The sequence below is a fragment of the Ovis canadensis genome, chromosome 1 (genome assembly GCF_042477335.2).
Source record: "Ovis canadensis isolate MfBH-ARS-UI-01 breed Bighorn chromosome 1, ARS-UI_OviCan_v2, whole genome shotgun sequence".
NCBI classification, from domain to species: domain Eukaryota; kingdom Metazoa; phylum Chordata; class Mammalia; order Artiodactyla; family Bovidae; genus Ovis; species Ovis canadensis.
Genome location: NC_091245.1, coordinates 63147986 through 63172220, shown reverse-complemented (window position 1 = coordinate 63172220; position 24235 = coordinate 63147986). Strand labels below are relative to the sequence as shown.

Genomic DNA, 24235 nt, shown 5'->3' with positions numbered 1-24235 from the left:
GCGGTGCCTGCTCCTGGGCCTCCGGGAGAGAGAAGGATCCGGGGCTCCGAACTCCGCTTGTGGACAAGTAAGTCTGATTCGCCCTCGGCTCTGCCGGAAGCGGCACAGTTTGACTTACTAGTCCATCGGCCCTCGACGGGGCAGCCCTCTCCCTCCCGACCCTCTCCGCCTCCCTTCTGCCCCTTCATTCGAAGGCCGAAGCCCGCAGCCTGGGCGGGGCGGCGCAGCCGGAGCTCCTGGACCCGGAAGAAGCGCCATCTCCCGCCTCCGCCATGGAGCCCACCGCGCCGTCCCTCACCGAGGAGGACCTGACTGAAGTGAAGAAGGACGTGAGTAGCACAACCTTGCCCAGGTGCCGTCGCGGGCTAGGGGCGGGCGGGGGCGGGCTGCAGTTCTGCGGGCGAGGAAAGCGGAAACCCAGTGTCCTAGTCCGAGTCGGAACTGGAGGAGGAGCCCGGGGTCGGAGAAGCGGAACGTCCGAGAACCGCAGGACCGCGACGAGCCCTGCATGCGAGGAACCTTGGTGGAAGTGACCTGCCCCCAGCTGACCTGTTAATCCACGTTTTAAATCAATAAAAGCAGGGCTTGAGTTTTTGAAACCTTGTTCAGTGGAGCGTTTCTTCACAGTCAGCTTCTTGCCCACTCTTCACTCATCCCCTGGTGATTTCACCCCAGATGCGCTTTGGAGCAGCGTTGCTAGGGATCGAAGACTGAAGTTCACCCTTGAGTCAGACTACCTTGGCTGCTGCTCGACCTGGAGCAAAAGCTGGACCAGATAAAGCATCCCAAGCAGCGGAGCAAATACGAGAAACTTTTGCAGAAGGGGTTGGGGGAAGCTCGACAGCTGAAAGCACTACCTGGAATTCCCCTACTAAGGAAACACCCACGTATTTAAATTGAAGGGGTGGGGTGGGGGTGGGGGGAGAATAAAAGAAGTCGAGAATTAATGTACAGGTAAACGTTGGAGATACTCAGTAGCTAAATTATGGTCTTCTGCTTGGATGGTGAAGTGCACAGATCTTAGTATTTATTCGTAGAGAATGAGTTTATTGAGGTCTGACCTGTTTCTCTTTTCCTTTGCTTTTTGTAACTTGTTTTGCCACATGAAACTTCTCTGACAACCATCAAAATGCTTTATATTCAAATTAAAAACAACATGAACATTAACTGTGTTCTGGCTTACCGCTGCAATACTTACACAAAATCATCTTTGTGAACTAGACAGAACAACAGCGTTTTAAATGTTTGTTTGCTTTTCCCTCACCTGTAAGGTTTATTATGCTGTACTCATAATTACAGTGAGTAATTACAGAATTACTGTGAGCAATTCTGATAATGAATTAGCAGAAGGAAACTGGTTATGACTGGGACGTGTGCCTTAGTTTCCTCCTTCAACAGATAGTTGTGGAGCACTTATTTTATGGAAAGTACTGTTCTTAGGCCTGGGAAGATACCAAAAAAAAAAAAAGTCACCCCTGCTTTATATTCTAGTTAAGACTGGGATATTGATAACTACTAAAGAACAAAAGAGTGTTGTGTTATTCAAGATTTGTGCCAGTAAAAACATGAACTTCAAGAGCTAGGCCTGCTGTGTCTCACAGTTGACAATATCCCCAACAACCTCTAAGGCAGATAATTGTCTTTCCCATTTTATAGTTGATAAGACAGGTAGTGAGAGGTTCAAGTGAAAAGATATAAAACGTACATAAAAAACCTATACATATAAAACCTGTACAGATGTGAAGGGAGGCTTCCAGGCCTTAATTTTTTCCCATCTGTTCATTGATACTTTCCATCTCCATGACTTCAATTTACAGCTGTATCAGAAAGTTATAAGCTTGGGGAATCATGAACAGGTTTCAGGACATCTATGAAAAACAATATGTGCACATTTTTTTCTTAGAAATTGTGTTCATGATATTTTCAAAATGGTTTGTGACCTTAGAAGTTTTCACATATTTGGACTTCCTTCCTTCTCATCTCTTAAGTGCTTATTTCCAAATATCTACTGGAAATCCACTTTTATATCCTTCAGACTCCTCACTTTGTCTAAAATTGAATTTTTTATAATCCCTCCCCCAAAGCCACTTGCTGTTTCTACTATAGTCTCTGTCTTGGTGACTAGTGTACAGTTCTCCTTCTGTATCCATGGGGGATTGACTGCTGATACCAAATTCATGGATACTCAAATCCCTTTTATAAAATGGTGTAATATTTGCATGTCACGTACATACATCTGCCCATATACTCTGAATCATCTCTAGATTACTTATAATACCTAGTATAATGTAAATGCTATGTAAACAGTTGACCCACATAGCAAATTCAAGTTTTGCTTTTTGAAACTTCTGGAAATTTTTTTTTTCCCCAAATATTTTTGATCCATTCTTGGTTGAATCTAAGGGTGCAGAATCTGCAGATATAGAGGACTTATCCACATGGGAACTCCCATTTCTTTCTTTTTTTTTTTCCCAGGCTACCACTTCTTTACTATATCGCTTCTCCCTGTGTACCTCATCTAGTTATTTCTCTCATCTTTGAATTTAGTTGTTTCATAAATATGGACTACACACTACTGTGAGGCTGATCCTGCCATTGATTCTAACAGTTTAAAAATTAAAAACGAAGACAAAATTCTAGTTTGAGAACAGCTCAACTTCTTGGGGCAGGAGGAGACATGTAAAATGATGATTGCAAATCACAAAATAACAATGAATTTTTACATTCATCTGAAATATTATCTACTTGGCACTCTGCTAAGTGTAGGATATACAGAGTTGAACAAAATGTGCCTGGTTCTTGCGTGCTTTTAACATGTGAGTTCTTAGGGTTGAAAACAAATGTATAATTTCAAATTATGGTAAGTACTGTGAAGGAGATGAACAGGTGCTGAGACAATAACAGGATAAGAGGAGAAATTACTTGAGATAGGATGTTCAGGGAAAGTTATATTTAAACTGATTCCTGAAGGATATGACCGAACTAGGGAAGAACATTCTAGACAGAATAGAATTTGCAAAGGATCTAATGCAGGCAAGCTGTTGAGTGTCTTGAGGTGAAGTTAGGATGGTAGGCTAGGGCCAGATTATAAAGGGTCTTATAGATGGTAGTAAAGTGGAATTTTCTTCCCAAGTGTAATAGAGACCTATTGAAGAATTTCCTCTGCCTAATGTATGGACTGGGGTGAGCAAAAGTGAGAAGAAGGCAGCTAATGAGGAGATTCTTGAACTTTATAGAGGTGAGAGATGATGGTGATTTGGATCAGGGTACAGGTAGTGGAGATGGATGGAACAGGAGAATTCCAGACATTTTTTAAAATAGTAGTAATAAGACTTGGTGATGATTTGAGTGTATGCTCTGAGGAAGATAAATATCAGCAAGATTTGGTGGGTGGGTGGAAATGGAAAAGTCAAGGGTGGGTTGAAGGTTTATAGCTTGTTGAATAGATGGTGGTACTCCCAAGTGAGTTTACAACGTCAGAGGAAAAGGATAGGAGAAGATAAATTTGGTTTTTGGACATATTGAATTTCAAGTACCATTGGGATCTCTAGGGAGAGAGTCTCGATCACTTAGCAAAATTTAGGGAAACACATGAGGTTTTCCAAGAAGTTCATCTTTTAAATCTATTTTTCTCTCTCCTCATCCTGTCAGCTGAAATTCATGCACTCAGCATAATATATGTAAGATATGGCAGCAGTTGTCTAGTCCACTCTGACCCCAATTTTTGCTTCCCCCAGCCCTCTGTAAAACTTTTCTTATGGCTTCTTATTTATAAGCCTTTGATGAGGTTTTGGCTACAGGGAAATGTAATTTCCCCTACTACATACCTTTCATGCCTCTCGCTCAGGTGTGGCCTCTGTAAATTTCCCAGGTCCTAGAAGCAGAATAAATTGCTTCTCCACTACTTGACCTATATCTTTTTTTTTTCTGGGTCATATTCCATTATATCATAATTACTAACTTGAGTTAATAATGTATTCTTCAACTGGATTATGTGCCCTTTGATGCAGAATTTAAGTCTTGTTCATCTTTGCATATCCACTGTCAGCACTTGGCATATTAGGCATTTAGATATGTGAAATGTGTCTTGTGTGAATAAATAAATGTGAGAATTTAGTGGACTGAGAACTCTAGGAACCCCTTCACCTAAGCTACTTTTCTGCCACCATATACTGGAGTATTTTGAAGATTTTCCATTGCCTGTAGTTCATCTTTGTTAGTGCGAATCAAATTAGTCATGTTTGGCATCATCACTAATATTTACTTATCACTTATATGTACCAAGCACTTTTCCAAGTACTTTACACATGTTACGTATTACATATCTCATTACACTCAGATGAGGAAACTGAGGTCCAAAGGAGTGGAGTTACCAAGATCACATATCTAGTAAATGAAGGAGCTGTGTAATACAGCTGCTCACATCAAATTATTCATACCATTTATGGAGACCCAGATCAATTTTTGGCTAATTAAGCCTCACGAGGCACTTGTCATGGAGAAGGAAATGGCAACCGACTCCAGTGTTCTTGCGTGGAGAATCCCAGGGACAAGGGAGTCCAGTGGGCTGCCATCTATGGGGTCGCACAGAGTCAGCCACGACTGAAGCAGCTTAGCAGCAGCAGGCACTTGTCAGGTGTGCATGCATGCTAAGTTGCTTTAGTCTTTTCTGACTCTTTGAGACCCTATGGACTGTGGCCCTCCAGGCTCCTCTGTCCATGGGATTCTCCAGGCAAGAATACTGGAGTGAGTTGCCATGCCCTCCTCCAGGGGATCTTTCCAAACCCAGGGATCAAACCCATGTCTCTAGGGTCTGCATTGGCAGGCGAGTTCTCTACCACAAGCACCACCTGGGAAACCCTTGTCAGGTGTAGGCCTGTTTATGTGATTTCTTTTTCTGTATTTCTTTGGTTTTTTTTTTTTTTCCCCCAACATCCACTGTTTCTTTCCTCCCATACCTTTCTACCTCCCAAGACTGAGTTAGATTATTGTCTTGCCAACTGACTCCAAAGACAGACACATTATGGTCCCCTTTAGTTTAGGCTCTTTCTTTTTCTCTCTCTCTTTTGGGGTTTTACTCTAGAAAGATGCAAAATTAATAATGAGAAAGTTACAAACCATGAGACCTCCCTAAGTTATCCTCTCTGGTCCTGACTAATCATAGATTCCTTACTAAATGGAAACTAAAATGTCCAGTAATCTCTGCTCTCATCGTTACCTCTGAAGGCCCTCAGCATACCTCTCATTTCCACAGACCCAAGATCGATAGAAGAGACTGGCCCCCTCCTCACTATAGTTTGATCTTGGCTTACAGTTGTGGAGATGAGATCAGAGCAGGACGGAAGCAGTGAGGAATATCTAGTCGGAGAACTTCTATCTCTTTCCTCCTTCATCTTTTTTTTTAATGTATATAATTTTTTTTTTTAATTTTTGTGCTGGGTCTTCTTTGTTGCACAGGCGTTTTTCATGTTGCCCCAAGTGGAGGGCTACTGTCTAGTTGTGCACAGACTTCTCATTGTGGTAGCTTCTCTTGTTAGGGAGCATGGGCTCTGGAGTTGCGGCACGTGGGCTCGGTAGTTGTAGCTCCCAGACTCTGGAGCACAGGCTCAAGAGTTGTGATGCACGGGCTTAGTTGCTCCACAGAATGTGGAATCCTCCCGGTCCAGAGATCGAACCTGTATCTCCTGCATTAGCAGGAAGACTCTTCACCACTGAGCCACCAGGGAAACCCTGTTCACTCATCTTAATAGCATGCCTTTAGTAGGGCTGAGCTTCCTGACTTCAGGGTGTTTTCTCTTACCAGTCAGATTCCTAACTTACCATCAGTCACCTGTATGATTTAGGTGTTACATGAAGCCATATTTTATTTCTTTCAGGCTTTAGAAAATTTGCGTGTATACCTGTGTGAAAAAATCATAGCTGAGAGACATTTTGATCATCTACGAGCAAAAAAAATACTCAGTAGAGAAGACACTGAAGAAATTTCTTGCCGAACATCAAGTAGAAAAAGGGCTGGGAAACTGTTAGACTATTTACAAGAAAACCCCAAAGGACTGGATACCCTGGTCGAATCTATTCGACGAGAAAAAACACAGAACTTCCTTATACAGAAAATTACAGATGAAGTGCTGAAACTTAGGAATATAAAACTAGAGCATCTGAAAGGTAAGATATCTTAGGTATCCAAAAGTTCATTTAAATGTAACAATGCTTTTGTAAGTAGAATGAAGAACAGAAAACCCAGAAATGACCATTTTTCCTTTTATTTAAAAAGTTCAAGCTTCAGCATTACATTTGATTTGTATCTTTTTAACCTTATTTGATTTCATTACATTGGAAAAGTGAAGTATCGCTCAGTGTTCTGTATTTCTGTTCATTAACACTACATTTTGGAGAATGCAGTGGCAACCCACTCCAGTGTTCTTGCCTGGAGAATCCCAGGGATGGGGAAGCCTGATGGGCTGCTGTCTATGAGGTCACACAGAGTCAGACACAACTGAAGTGACTTAGCAGCAGCAGCAACCCTGTATTTATAGAAAACAACCATAATGAAGTTGCAGTATTTCATAGAAACACAGGAGTTTGTTTCTAAAGTTAGTAAAATGCAGGATTAATCTGTTAAAAAGTAACCCCTGAAAATGCAGATCATAAATATAAAGAACAGTGTATAGGTAAATTTTATGTTTGATAAACTCTGGTGGTTTTTCTTCCACCAGTTGATCATACAATAAAATAGTTGGGCTATGTTGATAAGACTCATGTTGTATAAATTATATGTGACTTTAAACACTAGAATCACACTCAGTCTGGTGAGATGAGAGAGGTATGAAACTGATACTGATTAAGGGAGGAGCACGTTTACCCCTTCTGTTTCACCCTTGCCCTGGAGCACACACTCACTGATTGGAATGCTGTCTAGAATTGTCTGCACAATTTAAATTCCCCTCTCCCCCAAATCCCCCATTTTTTCCCCCTGTCTCTCTCTACGTAGCACATAAGATAGATGTGAGTGTGATAACAGCTCTATTCCAGCTCTTTTAAGCACTAGGGAAACAGAAACAGGTAATTTAACTTTACCTTACAGAACTCAGTCTATAAGAGTGAGGCTGGAACACACGTGAAGTTTCCCCGTGAAACGTATTTAAGAAAATAGTTTCTCTTCCATGGGACAGAAATGCTGACTGTATTGTGAAGTTGAAAAACTAATGGGAAAAAAAAATGACATACAGATGTGCTTTACCGACTTTGCAGGTGTTATACCAAATCTGTCAACTCAGAAACTTTCTGTGCCTGTACACAGTTGGGTTGAATATTTGCTAAGCCAAACAGAAAGATAAATGCATTTGTATTTATTTCCACCATGAGGCTAATTGTTGACTGTATCCTTTGGATATGACCGAAGTTTTTTTGTTCAGAACAACCACTGCTCTTTAAGTAAAATGGTAGGTTGAGCATCAGAACATTTTTTGTGTAATATGAAGAGGAGACTTGGGTTCTAGGTGTCACCTTAGCAGGAAGTAATCCTGGAACGTTGGGCATGACTTCAGTGTTCTGGGCCTCGGTCTTCTCATAGTGTCTCTCATAGTGAGAGGCTATCCCAGATGCCCACCAGAATCCCTTCCACTTCTAATACTCCATGATTCAGGAATTGAAAGTACTTAACTTATAGAATTTTAGGATATATCCAGTTTTAATTTTGTTTTTATCGGGTAGTGGTATGTGTGTGTGTGTATTAGAATGCCTAAAAATATTTTTTAGTTATAAAAGCTGTTTCTTATTCTATGAATAATTTTAGGAGCTACTTTATTTTTTCAGGTCCTTCAATGGTTAAGTATAAGTACAGAAATTAAATGTGAATTTTAGCATGTCATGTAGCTTCCTTGAGATTATTCACTTGTCTCAAAAATGTAAAAAGCAGTATACTTCATGATTGTCAAGAGCAGATAAAATGTGAAATGGATTATGATAATTTATAAACTCCTGTTTAAATTTGTATAATCTTTAAAAAGTTCCAAGATGGATGTGGATTCACATTTCCTAGTTACTTCTTATTTACCTCTGAATAATTGTATTGTAGGACTGAAATGTAGCAGCTGTGAGCCTTTTCCTGATGGAGCCACAAATAACCTTTCTAGATCAAATTCGGATGAGAGTAATTTCTCTGAGAAACTGAGAGCATCCACCATCATGTATCACCCAGAAGGAGAATCCAGCACGGCCCCCTTTTTTTCTACCGATTCTTCTCTGAATTTGCCTGTTCTAGAAGTAGGCAGAACTGAAAATCCCACCTTCTCTTCAACTACACTTCCGAGACCTGGGGACCCTGGGGCTCCTCCTTTGCCTCCAGAGCTGCAGTTAGAAGAAGAAGGAAACTCTAGTGAGATGTTTCTTCCCTTACGATCACGGGCTGTTTTGCGGCAATGACAGTTTACTGCCTTTTATTATTTTTTTAATGATGACAAAAAGTATTGAAAAGGATATGAATCATAAAATTGCTACAGTGACTTACTAATATTGATACATGTTTTATAAAATGCAACATAAACATACTTTGTAAATAGAATTTTCTAGAATAAAAAGCATATTTTTAGAGAGCTAAAGTAAGTGTTGATCATATTCAATGTTGATCATGTACTTTTCAGTATTTTCAAATTTCAGAAGTTTGAGATTTAGTGTTTTCACTCTCTTTGTGTGTTTAGACTAACTTTAATAGACAACACTTCTCTATTTGAGAATAGAATGTTAGACTGAATAATGTTTCTTCCTTGTGAGTTTGCGTTAATAAGTTTCACAGTCTAATAGTCCTTTCCAACCATGCAGCAGTAAATTTTCAGAATTAAGCTGTTTCCATTTGGTAATAAAGCCTATCACTACTGGGAAAACTGCCAGCAGACAGAAAAATATCTTTTCCCCACTTAGTTGGCTTCCAGACACTTGCAAAGTCCCCTTTTGATTCAGAGGGATATCTAATGGAGTTTGAGCCAGCTAAGGTATCAATTTGCCAAAATACATGTCTTACTAATTTTACTAATAAATACTACTTCCTTAAAATTGTGACATTCTTTGCTTTATCATTTTTATTCCTAAAGAAAAATCTTAGCATAAACTTCAGTTATTTCATATAATTTGATGAGATTTTTAAAAATACTTTTTTCTGTATTTTTTGTTCCCTTTTATGAAGACCACTGTACAATTGAAATAATTAGGACAAAATGGTTTTTGTGTGTGTATATTACATTCTATTTTTAATACTGTCTGGAACAAGCAGATCATTTTTTCTATGACAAAGTATGACTTATTTTACAAATTTATAAATCTTCTGCTTTCATTGTTTTCATTAAATTATAATTATCTGTTTCCAGATACCTGTCTCATATATATTTCCATTACTTGCAAAAAGCAGAGATGGGAATATGGTATTGAAAATAAACATTTTTAAGTTGTAGTGCTGTGTTTTGGAAGTTTCTATTTTTTCAATAGGAAATACCTAGAACAATTTTTATAGGAAATATTATTTCAAGTTGTGAGATAAAGTTCATTTCTGAATGGACTGATGAAATTATCAATCATGAAGAAGACTGGCATATTGGCTTTTAAATGTTTTTAAAGACTGGGTGATTTTTATAGTATAAACATTTTCCAAGGATTTTAGAGAAGCATGTTTCACCTCCAGGATAGGATTGGCAGTTGAAAAAAAAATGACATTATGTTTGAAGAAATCTTTTTAAAAAGCAGAAGCAGGCTTTTCATTTATTAAAATAAAATTTGATACACAGTTACTTTTTTTTAAGACTTACTTGCAATCAAAGATCGTAATTTAGATATGCTGTAGCACCTATATTTATATTAATACTTTTCTTTCAGACTGTTGACTGACTGTAGGTAATAAAATTTAAGGTTTTTGGGTTTTCAAATTTAGGCTTTTGGGTTTTCTAAATCCTATGAAGTCCATTTTTTTCCTTTAAACACTGAAAACCAGCCGTTGCCAAAAATGTAAATTTGAATGGTAGTCTGACATGATAGAGTGCAACTGGTTATTGGGTTGATTAATGCAGCAGTGAAAAAGTTCTCAGATACATTATCACTTAATATAAAAAAATACACCTTTGAGTCACTTTTTTAAATTGTTTTAAAAATTGAGAATTTATTTTCTAGAGCAGTCCTAGGTTTATGGAAAACTTGAGCAGAAAGTAGAGTTCCCATATACCCACCCCTGTCCCCTGTTTCCTATATTGTTGTTATGTTCAGTCGCTAAGTCATGTCTGACTCTTTGAAACCCACACCAGGCTCCTCTGTCATTTACTATCTCCTGGGGTTTCCTCACATTAATGCCCATTGAGTCAGTGATGATATCTAACCATCTCATCCTCTGCTGCCCCCTTCTTTTGCCTTCAATCTTTTCCAGCATCAGGAATTTTTCCAGTGAATTGGCTCTTCACATCAGGTGGCTAAAGTATTGGAGCTTCAGCTTTATCATCAGTCCTTCCAGTGAATATTCAGGGTTGATTTCCTTTAGCTTTGACTGGTTTTATCTCCCTGCTGTCCAAGGGACTCTTAAAAATTGAGTCTTCTCCAGCACCACAATTTGAAAACATCAATTCCTTGGTGCTCAGCTTTCTTTACTGTCCAACTCTCATATCCATACATGACTACTGGAAAAACCCCAGCTTTGACTATATGGACCTTTGTAAGCAAAGTTATGTCTCTACTTTTTAATACACTCTCTAGGCTTGTCATAGCTTTCCTTTCAATATTAAAAATGTTTTAAAATATATATACTTAACAATTGCATAAAAGGTTGTTTGATGAATCATATAGTAGTATGATCAATATTTATTATACAAAGATTATTGACTTGGGAAAAAAATAGCTAACCGAGGAGCAAATGTACTCTTAGGAGGGTTTTCTGAAAAGAGAGCTAAATTTAAGCACAATTTGTGAGTAATTTTAACGCTGCTCCTAAAGTCCTCACTCCGAACTTGACATTCTACTTAATTATCAGACAGTTGTCCTGTGGTGGTTCTCAAACTTTGCTGCCCATTTTAGAGTCACCTAAAGAGCTTTTAAAGATCCCAGTGCCAGGCTACACCCCATTGCCAATTAAATGAGAATGTCAGAATGTTTGGATTATGAAAGACAGTCATCAAAAGTGTGTCAAAATTTCTAGGTGATTCCAGTGTGCAACAGTGTTTGGAAACCACAGTCTTACTGGGTGCCAAATACTGGTGGCTTGGTGTTTCCACATGTGTGTTACTGTTTTCAATGCTAATACCAACCCTGCAAGGAAGGTTTTATTGTTACCTTTTTTTGAACAGAGAAACAATCTCTTTAGAATTGAAATCTAGGACTGTTTGATATTTAAGGTCAGTGTGCTTTCTATAACTCCATGCTTTAAAAAAAATTTTTTTTCTGTTTTTATTTATTTGCTATTTTTTCTTTGGAATATAATTGCTTTGCATAATTTTGTTAGTTTGTTAGTTTTTGCTGTAGCTCTCTTGTTAACATTTCTCAGATGGCAGTTAACAGTGGAGACTGTATTTTTTTGCTCATTAATTCAGTATTTACTGGTACCTATCATTCTAGGTACTGCACATAACAGCAATAAACAAAACAGACCAAGTCTGTGTTCTCATAGAGAACTCGTATTCTAGTTGGAGGACAGAAAATAAAGAAGCAAACCCAGATAATTCTAGCTGCCACAGATACAAAATAGGGCATGTATGAGCTAAAAAGTAACTTGGACCAGAGTATAACAGCATGAGGGAACTCCTCTCAAAGCAAGCAACATTTGAGCTGAGCAAATCATAAGAAGGAAGAGGCCAGCTGTGTGAAGTTCTAGGGAGAAGTTTAGGCAAACTGTGTGGATCACAATAAACTGTGGAAAATTCTGAAAGAGATGGGAATACCAGACCACCTGACCTGCCTCTTGAGAAACCTGCATGCAGGTCAGGAAGCAACAGTTAGAACTGGACATGGAACAACAGACTGGTTCCAAATAGAGAAAGGAATACATCAAGGCTGTATATTGTCACCCTGCTTATTTAACTTATATGCAGAGTACATCATGAGAAACACTGGGTGAGATGAAGCACAAAATGGAATCAAGATTGCCAGGAGAAATATCAATAACCTCAGATATGCAGATGACACCACTCTTATGGCAGAAAGTGAAGAAGAACTAAAGAGCCTCCTGATTAAAAGAAGAGAGTGAAAAAGTTGGCTTAAAGCTTAACATTCAGAAAACTAAGATCATGGTGTCTGGTCCCATCACTTCATGGCAAATAGATGGGGAAACTGGCTGACTTTATTTTGGGGGGCTCCAAAATCACTGCAGATGGTGACTGCAGCCATGAAATTAAAAGATGCTTACTCCTTGGAGGGAAAGTTATGACCAACCTGCTGCTGCTGCTGCTGCTGCTGCTAAGTTACTTCAGTCGTGTTCGACTCTGTGCGACCCCACAGACGGCAGCCCACCAGGCTCCCCCATCCCTGGGATTCTCAAGGCAAGAACACTGGAGTGGGTTGCCATTTCCTTCTCCAATGCATAAAAGTGAAAAGTGAAAGTGAAGTCACTCAGTCGTGTCCGACTCTTAGCGACCCCATGAACTGCAGCCTACCAGCCTCCTCCGTCCATGGGATTTTCCAGGCAAGAGTACTGGAGTGGGTTGCCATTGCCTTCTCTGATGACCAACCTAGACAGCATATTAAAAAGCAGAGATATTACTTTGTCAACAAAGGTCAAGGCTATGGTTTTGCCTGTAGTCATGTATGGATGTGAGAGTTGAACTATAAAGAAAGCTTGGCACAGAAGAATTGATGCTTTTGAACTGTGGTGTTGGAGAAGACTCTTGAGAGTCCCTTGAGCAAGAAGATCCAACCAGTCCATCCTAAAGGAGATCAGTCCTGGGTGTTCATTGGAAGGACTGATGTTGAAGCTGAAACTCCAATACTTTGGCCACCTGATGCAAAGAGCTGACTCATTTGAAAAGACCCTGATGCCGGGAAAGATCGAGGGCAGGAGGAGAAGGGGACAACAGAGGATGAGATGGTTGGATGGCGTCACTGACTCAATGGACATGAGTTTGGGTAAACTCCGGGAGTTGGTGATGGACAGGGAGGCCAGGTGTGCTGCAGTTCATGGGGTCGCAAAGAGTCGGACACAACTGAGCAACTGAACTGGACTGAACGTCAAGTGCAGAAGGCCTGAGGCAAGAATATAAGCTAGTGAGGACAATACAGGCAGGATCATAAGAGGGATGACTAGGGAATTCTGGAGCCTGGATTGAAAAGTAAGGTTTCACTATCAAGTAAGATAAGATCAGATATGAAAGGATTTATAAACCATTGTGAGAAGTTTGAATTTTCTTCTTTCCTTTTAGTATACTGAAATAAAAGGTGTATTAGAGACTAGTATAGGTTTCCCAGGTAGCTTAGCTGGTAAAGAATCTGCCTACAATGCAGGAAACCCCTGTTCGATTCCTGGGTTGGGAAGTGAAGGAAAGTTACACGGCTCAAAATAGCCTAGAGTTAAAACTCCCCTCTGGGTCCTTCCCACCATCCTATGCACAATAAAAAACTCTCTCACCCGAAGAAAAAAAAATGGACCTTAAGGTTGATTACACCCAGCTCCCAGTCGATAGCAGCCTCTGACCAATCTCCAGAATTCCTTGCCCCAGCCATTTAAGAGATAACTACTCCGAACAACCTTGAAGAAGAACAGGCCCCCTTAAGACAGTAGATTTCCACATATATATGCCTCTATATACTTACTCTTTTCTTGGGTTAGTGCTGCAGCTCACTAATCTGACTGCTGCCCCTTCTCGCCTCATTAAAGGTGATCGGTTCCTGTAAAGCGGAGAAGGCAATGGCACCGGACTCCAGTACACTTACCTGGAAAATCCCATGGATGGAGGAGCCTGGTGGGCTGCAATCCATGGAGTCGCTAAGAGTCAGACACGACTGAGCGACTTCATTTTCACTTTTCACTTTCATGCATTGAAGAAGGAAATGGCAACCCACTCCAGTGTTCTTGCCTTGAGAATCCCAGGAACGGGCGAGCCTGGTGGGCTGCCATCTATGGGGTCGCACAGAGTCGAATATGACTAAAGCGACTTAGCAGTAGCAGCAGCAGCAGTTCCTGTAAAGTGCCAGTCTTGTTCTTTTTCTGAACCTCACCTTGTCTAACTCCCTTACCCTACAGGAAGATCCCCTGGAGAAGGGATAGGCTACCCACTCCAGAATCCTTTGGTTCCCCTGGTGGCTCAGCTGGTAAAGAATCTGCCTGCAATGTGGGAGATTTGGGTTCGGTCCCTGGGTTGGGAAGATGCCCTGAAGGAGGGCATGGCAACCCACTCCAGTATTCTTGGGCTTCCCTTGTGGCTCAGCTAGTAAAGAATCTGCTTGCAATGCGGGAGACCTGGGTTCGATTCCAGGGTTGGGAAGATTCCCCTGGAGAAGGGAAAGGCTACCCACTCCAGTATTCTGGCCTAGAGAATTCCATGGGCTGTATAATCCATGGGGTCACAAAGAGTCGGACACTGAGCAACTCTGACTTTTCGCTTTTCTGGTGGGGCTGGAGGCTATGTCTGGATGACCAATCCCCAGTAAATCCTCTGGAGACTCAGGCTCTGGTGAGGCTCCCCTGATGGCACCATGCAGGTTGCCACATATCTTTGCTGCAGAAGTGAGCACTGTCTATACCTCCATTGAGAGAAGACAACCAGAAGCCCTGCATGTGGAAGGCTCCAGCATTCTGCCCCCTACATCTCTTCCCTTGGTTAATTTTAATCTGTATTCTTTGGCTACAAAAACCATTGTTGTTTAGTTGCTCAATCATGTCTGACTTAGGCATCCTTAGGTGCGGTCTCTGAATGCATACCGCTGATAGCTACTTTATTGCCTTCGTGTGTGTATCATTCTTCTGAGTTCCCCAAAAGTCAAAGATTTCTGGTTTCCCTGGTGGCTAAACAGGTGGTTATATCATTTACTAAAAGGGAGAGACACAAATGTAGAAGCAAGTTATATGGAAAAACAATTTACTGATCTTTAAGTGGGTGTTTGAGACCTGGCCATAGGGATAGTTTAAGAGCCAAGTAGAGGTGCGGTTCAGAGCTTGCCTTGCAGAGACTGGATCTGGAGACCCGGCTGTTGAAGTCACAAGCATTAAGGTGGTTAACACTCTGGAAAGGGATGGTCTGACTTGCAACTCTGTAACACCTGGTTAGTAAGTGTTCCTGAACGATGGTATAGTACGTTGGGAACCATCAACACTTAAGGGCCATACAGAGCAAAGCCAGCACGGAATGAGGCTGACAATAAGAAGCCATAGAGTTTGGAGGATCCCTCAGAGAGGTGTGATGCAATACAAGAGAAGTTCCAACAAAGAAGGTTGTTCGGAGTGTGCTGGAATGAGGTGAAGCAGGAGAGAATTCTGCTTGACCACTCACCCACAGAGGTCTTCCATGACGACAGAGGAGACGGGTAATTCTATTTTGAAGAAGAGATGCTGCGCAAACAGGAAGAAATCCCGGTCTCACTGGGCAAGGGCTTTAAGGTGGCAGTGAAAAGAAATTTTTTCAGCTCTTCTCTGCCTTTAATAAAGCCTTACTGTATCTGAAAGTTTGGTTGAGACTACGGTCTCGGGATCTCTCTTTTCAAGTCCTCTCAGTAATGAGCATTAGAACTCCCTGTTTAGGGACGTGTGAGGCCAGCCTTCAGCCTCAGTCCCCCAGAAGTGAAGTAGCTCAGTCATGTCCGACTCTTTGCAACCTCATGGACTGTAGCCTACCAGGCTCTTCCGTCCATGGGATTCTCCAGGCAAGAATACTGGAGTGGGTTGCCATTTCCTACTCCAGGGGATCTTCCCGACCCAGGAATCGAACCTAGGTCTCACGCATTGCAGGCAGACACTTTAACCTCTGAGCCACCAGGAAAGACAAACCCGGGCGCAAAAACGCGACGCAACCGCCAGGGGGCGCAGGCCTCCGGCCCACCAGCGAGACTTGGGGCGGGGTCAACTGCGGGGCGGGCCCTGGAGTGACTTCCGGTTTCCGGCGGAGCCCTGGGGGGACCGGTGCAGCAGTCATGGCAGCGGAAGAGAAGGATCCTTTGAGCTATTTCGCGGCTTACGGGAGCAGCAGCTCAGGCTCCTCGGACGAGGAGGATAACAGCGAGCCGGAGGAGACAAGTCGTAAGGCCCAAGATCCAGCGAAGTCGGCCGGCGGCAATGGGAACAAGGCGGAGAAGCGGCTGCCTGGACCAGACGAGCTGTTTCGGAGCGTGAGTCGCCCGGCCTTTCTCTACAATCCGCTCAACAAACAGATAGACTGGGAGAGGCACGTCGTCAAAGCTCCAGAGGAGGTGAGGTCCCCAACCCCGTTTCTCGATCTTGGTCCCAGCCTCCGCCCCCTTCCTCCTGAGCCCCGTCTTGGGGACCAGCTGTCCGCCCCTCACACGCAGTCACGCCCTGCGGGATGCCGCACCACCCTCTCCCACTTCCAGCCCTGGGGAGCCCGGGCCCCTTTCCCCCAGCCTGGTGGGTGTCATACTGGACCCGCAGCCCCCGCCCCCTTGTGAGGAGACCCAAACCTCCACACTCGGTGCCCTGACCCCGCGCGGCGAGGACTAACGGTGGTGACTCCCCCGCCCCCCCTGCTGCAGCTTCTCCCCGAGACCCCTTCCCTTTGACGCCGAAGTGCCTGCGGTGCTGCCTCCAAGACAGTGTCTGCTGCAGCCTCCTGAAGGGGTCAGCCTTGGCGTAGTATCTGAGACTGGATTCTTCTTTGGTAACTAAAAGTTATTAGCTTTATTCGTACAGGGAACCCTTTGGCTTTTCACTTAACAGTATTGTGATTTTGATGGAAAAATGTGTCTTTAAACCTTAAAAAAAAAGTCAACCTGAACAGTAAGCGAACGGCAGGGAGTTGCATGTGCCCACATCGATTATAGAAACCTCGGTTCCTCACAGTGCTTCTTAATGTGTTTGCTTAACAGCCTCCAAAGGAATTCAAAATATGGAAGTCAAACTATGTACCACCTCCGGAGACGTACTCTACAGAGAAGAAACCTCCCCCTCCAGAGCTGGATATGGCAATAAAATGGTCCAACATATATGAGGACAATGGTGATGATGCCCCACAGAATGCTAAGAAAGCTAGGCTTCTACCAGAAGGGGAGGAGACAGTGGAATCAGGTGAGGCAAGTCAGACTCCAGTGGTAATACCTTTTGATCCCTGTGATGAGTTTTAAAAGAATGAGATATTTAACGAATGAAATTTAAATCTATTGAGTTAAACTGATTATGATGGTCTTTGGATATCTTTTGCTCTGTTTTTGAGAAAGGTCATAAAATATTCAGGATTTAAAGTGAAATGTTTGATATCTCAACCAGTATTATGTGTGATATATGATGTCTTATTGTTAGAGCAACATGAGTTACTTCATAAACTCTTTGTTGTAATCACAGTTGTGAAGTGGTGAAGGTTTTGCTTTATATTAAAGCAGTTGTGCTTTAGAGCTAAAATTAGCATCACAAAATGAATTTCTTACCCTTAATACATAGTGATTAAAAATAGTAGTAAGATAATGACTTAGTTGTCTTGCCTTGTTCATAATGTAATTCCATCTCTTGCTTGGATTTTAAGTGTTAGGTAGTTAGAGTAGGAAAAAGGAGTCATAAGTAATCACAGTAATCTCTACTTCCATACTTTTACCCACTCCACCTTCTGGCCTCACTTACTTAAAACCCTTCACCGGCAGCAGAGTCAGCCCTCTGTGATAGACTGCCTTTTTCTCTGCCCTCATTTCACATGGCCCCCTTGTAGTAGTTGATGTGCTCAGTTGCGTCCGACTCTTTGCAGCCCCATGCACTGTAGCCTGCCAGGCCTCTCTGTCTATGGCATTTTTCAGGAAAAATTACTAGAGCGGGTTGCCATCTCTTAAGATCTTAAAATTCAGCACTGAATAGACCAAGCTATTTAATGGTTCCATACCTTCAGTGGTTCCATATATGTTTCTCCGTAGTCTGTGGTTAAAGATTTGTTCCTCTGTACCACATGCGTGTGCATGCTCAGTCGCGTTCGACTCTTTTTCACGTCCCACTCTTGGTGACCTCATGGACTGTAGCCTGCCAGGCTGCTCTGTCCACGGGATTTCCCAGGCAGGAATCCTGGAGTGAGTTGCCATTCCCTTCTCCAGGGAATCTTCCCCACCCAGGGAACCAACCTGAGTCTCCTGTGTCTCCTGCATTGGCAGGTGGATTCTTTACCCACTGAGCCACCTGGGCTTCCCATGGATGGCACTTACCACTCTTTATGTGCTGTTTGTTCGTAAGTCGGTCTCCTTTATAAAAATGAGTTTCTTAAATACCAGGATCCAGGGGTTATTTATGTTTGTATTGCCATTTGTAGTACTTTTAAGTGTTTAATGGATTATTGGACTAAATATTTTTGACTGTCATTTTTATGGAAGAGTGTGCTATTTTTCTTAAACAAATTTCTGATCTTCCCATAATACAAATACTACTTTACTTAGCTCCTTTTACAACTGTAGAGAATTTTCTTGTGAGAGAAAGGGTAACAAACTGGTTGAAGGTCTTACTCCAGTTTTTGTTTGCGTTTTTTAAGGAATTGGATATTTATTCAGATCTAAAATATCTTTTCAGAAAATTAATACTTGTTAATTCCAAATGGAAAAAAATAGTAACTTCATTTTGGAGTTATTCATTGTAGAGAAGCCTGGAAGACACGATTTTAATCAAGTGATTAAACTGAACATCATAAGTAATAGGACAAATCAAAACTGTCACTTGAACACAGCATCACATTGGTGATATTCCTGTCAAACACAAACATATCCAAATTGAAGGATATTCCACAAAATAGTGAGCTGAGTCTTCAAAAGTATCAAGATCATGAAAGTCAAAGAAAGATTAAAGAAACGTTTTTGACTAAAGGACCCTAAAAAGATGGGACAGTTAAATGCAGTATACAGTCTGAAGTGTATACTCTGATTTTTTTTTCCCCACTATAAAGGATATTACTCTCCAGTTTTGATTCTACCTGGTTTTTCCATTTTTTTCATGACTTCTGATGTGAATTAGAAATCACTAGTGAAGGCATATTTTCAGTAAATGGCATCTCTTTGGAGATGCCAAATGAAGTGGACATTTAAAATGCCTCATTTTGTAGTAGTTTTATATAGTTAATAAAAAGCACTTTTGCTTAAATTACCTTTAATCCTTACAACCCCTTGTGAAACCGTTAGGGAAATGTCAAAACGAGAGCTTATGTGACTTGTCCAAGGTCACAAAATTAGACAATGCCAATCTCTAAAATAATACTTTTACCTAAGTTTTCTAGTTTATTACTCTTAGCACAGAGTTAGTATGTTTGTTATTACTGTTTGTAGACAAGAAGACAGTTGCAGCTTAAAGAATTTGCCTAACTTCACACAAGTAGGAAGAGACAGAACAGGAATCAGATTTTTAAATGGAAACGATGCTTTATTAAACTGGGGTTTAGTCTCTTGATGTTTTCCAAGCCAGGGTGCTTGAGAAGTATCTGTCCTGTGGGAAGAATTGGCAGTAAGGCCATTAGAGTTGATATTCAATCCAGGGTGTCAATAGACTGGTGCTCTTCTCTTTGTTCCTGTGTGGAAAAGCCTAGGCTTATATACCAGGACAAACAAGTAGAATGAATTATCTTTTTTTCCAGCTTGCCTTTTAAATTCAGATAGAAGAAAATATGTGTCAGATAATGCTGCTAGTCCCATGATAATTTCTGACCATATGATGGCCCTCTACTAGGAAATGGATATTGGCAATGTCAAAAAACAAAAGGATCCCAGTGCTCAGCCAGCTTAAAGCTGGATTATGAGATTGAAAGATAATACTGAAATCTTCAGTTCTGACTTTAATGTTGGTTGTTGAGTGTAACTGTCCTTTTTTTGTAATAAATACCTTCCTTCTTAGAAGTGATTTTTGCCATTTCAGTCTCCTGTGCCATGTTAACAAGTTGACTTCCCATCATCTTTTTTTAGCTTTTTTTAAAATTCATAAAAAATCTTGTATTAGAAGTTCCACACTCTTAAATTATCTCATTTTCTAGATTATCAGATAACTTTGATTTTACTTTTCTTCTCATTTTCTGCCCTTTGGCCTCTTTTTACCAGTTAACTCCTTCTAGTTAGAAGAAGCTGGGAAAAATTCAAAACTCATTACAGAGCCTTACTACTTACCAGCACTTGTTTAAAGAATTTATGAAGTTAGTTTCTGTTAATAATTTAAACTTGTTTGCTTCAAGTGATGTGAATTCCATATAAAACAACTGCTTCCTTAGTGCATCTGTAGTAGATAGCACAGAGTAAAAATGAGAAACTCAGTAAAGTTGATTAAACACTTTTTTTTTTCCTAAGGCAATGCCTTGTTATATTACTAGATGGCATTAGCTCTTCTGTTCAGCGACTAGTAGGAAGTTATTTTTCTAGCCTCAGTAGCTTGTTTTTCCTTGTTATTCAGTTAAGTGTTCTTGTAGTAAGTGACAGACTAAAAGCAGAAGTGTCTTAGGATCGTCTTTTTAGTATATGTTAGCAGTGCATTTTCTAGTAGAGTTTAAAAGTAATTTCAATTTTTATATTACTAGTGAAAGGAATCTCAAAAGTCAGGCATGCTGCTGCTGCTGCTGAGTCACTTCAGTCGTGTCCGACTCTGTGTGACCCCATAGACGGCAGCCCACCAGGCGCATGGTGATAATTAGAATCCAATTAAAAAACAAAGACCTTGGCTGGTTTTGAAGATGCATTACCTGCTTTGATACTAATTATTGTCCATATCAACAAAAGAAATATTCTGAATATGGTAGTTATCAGAAGGGAATTGAAGGCTGAGGGGGTTTCTTTTGTTTGTTTTTTTAAATTTATTTGTGTTTGGCTGAGTTGGGTCTTAGTTGCCTCATGCAAAATCTTTTTTGATGTGGCATTTGGACTCTCTAGTTGGGGCACATGGGCTCAGTAGTTGCCATGCGAGGGCTTAGTTGCTCAAAGGCAGGTGGGATCTTAGTTCCCTGACCCACATCCCTCGCATTGCAAGGCAGATTCTTAACCACTAGACCACCAGAAAAGTCCCGGCTTAAGGTTTTCAGTTTATTTTTCCCATAATGAGTTTGTGATCCGAAAAACAAATGAACAAACAAAACAGAAGCAGACTCCTTGATAAAGAGAACAACCTGGTAGTTGCCAGAAGGGAAGGAGTTAAGGGGACAGGTGAAACATGTGAGTGGGATTAAGAAGTGCAAACTTCCAGCTATAGAATGAGTTAAAGCACAGGGATGTAATGTACAGCATAGGGAATATAGTCAGTAATACTGTAATAACTCTGTGCAGTGACAGGTGATAACTAGACTTATTATGGTGATCATTTCATAATATATAAAAATATCAAATCGCTATGTTGTACACCTGAAACTAATGTTAGTGTCAATTATAATCCAATTTTTAAAAAAAGAGTAGTGACAGAACTCCTCAGTCTTTATCAGAAGAATATCAAAAAATAACATGTAAAAATGACTGTGAAGTGTTGAATAATAATGGTGACGTTGGCATTGTTCTCTTGACAGTTAATAATAAAAGGGAAGTTGGAAAAAAAAGTCCATGTTCTATATCAGTTGGCTTCCCAGATTTTTTAATATGAAGTCCCCTTTCAGCATCAGAACATTTTTTTATAGGCTACCACATGGGTAGTTATTGAACTTTGAGTATCTCTTGATTGAGAAATAAAGTACAAAGAATTCAGTGATGTGCTTAAAATAAATTTGTACTTTATAAATCATAACATCTCCTACGTATAATTTATTCCATCTGTGTGGAGTTCTTAAAATAATGCCACACGTTTGTTCAAGGATGGGAACTAACAGCTGCTCTGTGCTACCCTGTATTTTGTTGAAATGTGTAGCTGGATTGTTGTAACTGAATTAAAGGGTCCACTGTTTCAGATTTTACAATATTTTTATTTATTAATTAAAATTTTTCTGTGACTACAGATACTAATAACGTTTTCGAAAAGTGTAAACGACATGGTTTTAATTTGAGGTTCTTCTCCCCTCCCCTCTCCCGATTCTCCATAATATGAAGGGGGGGAAGAAGCCTGTTTTTGTCTTGCCATTGGAATATTCTGACCCTCCTGGGAATGGGGGAGAAAGTAGAACTACCTACATAGGACAAAATTGAAAATACGGTTTCAGTGAAACATCTACCTGTGAGTGCTTTTTTAACTTCAAAAAGTAAATGTGGGGGTGGGGATGGGGAGATGAAATAGGGAGGGAAGTTGTTTGTGGGAGAGAGAAGGCAGATTAGAAGGGAAAGACTACCAGATAGTCACTTAAATAATGTCATGGTTAAATTGACATCTTCTTTTGTAAAAAACAACAGAAAATATCCCATTCTTAACATGTAGATTATGTATTTAAATATTCACCATGTATATACTGTAGAAGATTTGAGAATCACTTTATCAGAACAAATTTGATTTTCTTATTGTCAGCTGCCTTTAAGTTTTTGTTTTTTATTGGAAAACTTTGAAAGAAACATTAGTTGAGGATGATGATTTTGTTATAGAGTCAATGAAATTTTAATGTTTAATATTTTTTTAAAGTTACTGATTGAAACTCTTCCTTTCCTATTTAAAGATGATGAAAAAGATGAGCATACTTCTAAAAAGCGCAAAGTAGAACTGGGAGAACCAACAAAGAAGAAAAAATAGACAAGAATGACAAGAATCTTTGGACTGCAAAACTTGTGGGTCTTTTTGGCAAATTAAGTTGATACTGTAAATTATTATGAAACAACATCTCCATGAAAATATATGTTAATTAACTAATGAGTATTCCTGCTGGAACGTTCCACTGTAGAATTCATTTTTTATTTAAAAATATGTATTTAAAACTGAAATGGTGACTTGTGATTGTGTAATTGACAATGCTTGGAAGCATTCTTGCTACCGCAGAATTGGTGACATGCTTTGAGTTTCATCCCAAGTTGGCATGCCAATGTTCTGTGAACCTTTTATAAAGGAGTATATTTTTAAAGTAAATACATTGTAATGTACTGTGAACTTGTAGGGTGCTTTTCAACAGTGTTTGTACAGTGTAAATAGATCATGAAAATAAATTTACCGATATTACTGCATAACATTAACATTTGAATATCTGTGACAAGTACCCTTTTTGCCATGTGACCTTCTAATAGTGGATATTTCCATTTTGGAAGTGCCTCCATGTTCTAGGTGCTTTGTGCATGTATTATCTCTGATCTGTAGCCTAATAAAGCAGGTATTAGTAGCCTCATTTTATAATAGAGATTAATTTATCCAAGGTTACACAGCTAGTGAGCAGTGGATTTGGGATTTAACTCAGGACACTTGAATTCTGGAAATCACACTAAACCACGTATCTGGCAATCTGCATTTAGTCATCTCTTAGAACTGCAGTTACCCTATTTTCCAGGTACTCTTCTGTGTTAATCAGGGGAGATCTCCTCTCCTGGTTATGTTACTGCACTTATCACATACACCTTATGTTATGATCTTTTGTATATTTGCCTCTTAAATAGTAAGCTTGCCAGAGACAAGGATCTTATACAAGTTGCTAGATGTAGCAAATGAAATTATAGGACAACCAGTTAAATTTGAATTTTAAATAACAATTGATGGTCTAGTATATGTGATGTTTGGGACATAATTATACTAGAAATTTGTTTATCTGAAATTCAAATATAATAGCCTCTTCTATTTCATCTGGTAACCCTACTTCTATGTGTTTTCTTTATGCAACTCCTATTTTAATGCTTTGCATATGATAATAAAATCAACAAGGGGTATTTAGGGAGATGATAACAGATTTGACTTACACAGTCCAAAATGCAGTCCAATTGTTTATAACATTTTGAAACATAAAAAGAAAAGGTTATGTACTCCATCAGTCTTTCCATGATTCTTACGCCTTTAAGAGATAGGAGTTATAGGACTTTATTGAGTTTTTTAAAATCCCCAGTCTGAATAGTTTCCCCTACACTGAAAACCAACATTCAAAAAACTATAAAATTTGTTGAGAGCACAGATCAAGTAGATTAAAGTTTGTAAAAATCATTAAAAGGATGCTAGTCACAGTGTTTTGTGAATTGAGGAAGGGACATGAGTGTGATAGCTTCCAAGGTATCGTAAACTTAAAAATCCAATTCTACAGCT

At 40.1% G+C, this 24235-nt stretch overlaps 2 protein-coding genes across 3 annotated transcripts; both read left to right on the top strand.

Moving 5' to 3' along the window:
• The first annotated feature begins 2 nt into the window (after window positions 1–2).
• Window positions 3–9445, top strand: BCL10 (BCL10 immune signaling adaptor). The gene is made up of 4 exons (XM_069571566.1): window positions 3–67; window positions 195–329; window positions 5877–6165; window positions 8078–9445. The coding sequence occupies exons 2-4, from the start codon at window positions 273–275 to the stop codon at window positions 8422–8424; spliced, it is 693 nt and encodes a 230-aa protein (XP_069427667.1). The 5' UTR covers window positions 3–67; window positions 195–272; the 3' UTR covers window positions 8425–9445.
• A 6569-nt stretch (window positions 9446–16014) lies between these two features.
• Window positions 16015–23336, top strand: C1H1orf52 (chromosome 1 C1orf52 homolog). 2 transcript variants are annotated; one of them, XR_011252880.1, is made up of 4 exons: window positions 16033–16359; window positions 16993–17191; window positions 22126–22249; window positions 22680–23336. XR_011252880.1 is itself a non-coding variant. In XM_069571435.1 (3 exons), the coding sequence occupies exons 1-3, from the start codon at window positions 16084–16086 to the stop codon at window positions 22751–22753; spliced, it is 549 nt and encodes a 182-aa protein (XP_069427536.1). In that variant the 5' UTR covers window positions 16015–16083; the 3' UTR covers window positions 22754–23336. The 2 variants fall into 2 exon arrangements, 1 of the variants encoding a protein (XP_069427536.1); XM_069571435.1 differs by lacking the exon at window positions 22126–22249 and having other exon boundaries at window positions 16015–16359.
• The last annotated feature ends 899 nt before the right edge of the window (window positions 23337–24235 follow it).

Excerpts from the sequence above, each read along its gene's own strand:
- C1H1orf52 (XM_069571435.1), top strand. The coding sequence starts at position 16,084 with ATGGCAGCGGAAGAGAAGGATCCTTTGAGCTATTTCGCGGCTTACGGG. Across the intron at positions 16,360-16,992 it reads TCGTCAAAGCTCCAGAGGAG|CCTCCAAAGGAATTCAAAAT; the intron begins GTGAGGTCCCCA and ends TTTGCTTAACAG. Across the intron at positions 17,192-22,679 it reads GGAGGAGACAGTGGAATCAG|ATGATGAAAAAGATGAGCAT; the intron begins GTGAGGCAAGTC and ends TCCTATTTAAAG.
- BCL10 (XM_069571566.1), top strand. The coding sequence starts at position 273 with ATGGAGCCCACCGCGCCGTCCCTCACCGAGGAGGACCTGACTGAAGTG. Across the intron at positions 330-5,876 it reads TGACTGAAGTGAAGAAGGAC|GCTTTAGAAAATTTGCGTGT; the intron begins GTGAGTAGCACA and ends TATTTCTTTCAG. Across the intron at positions 6,166-8,077 it reads AAAACTAGAGCATCTGAAAG|GACTGAAATGTAGCAGCTGT; the intron begins GTAAGATATCTT and ends ATTGTATTGTAG.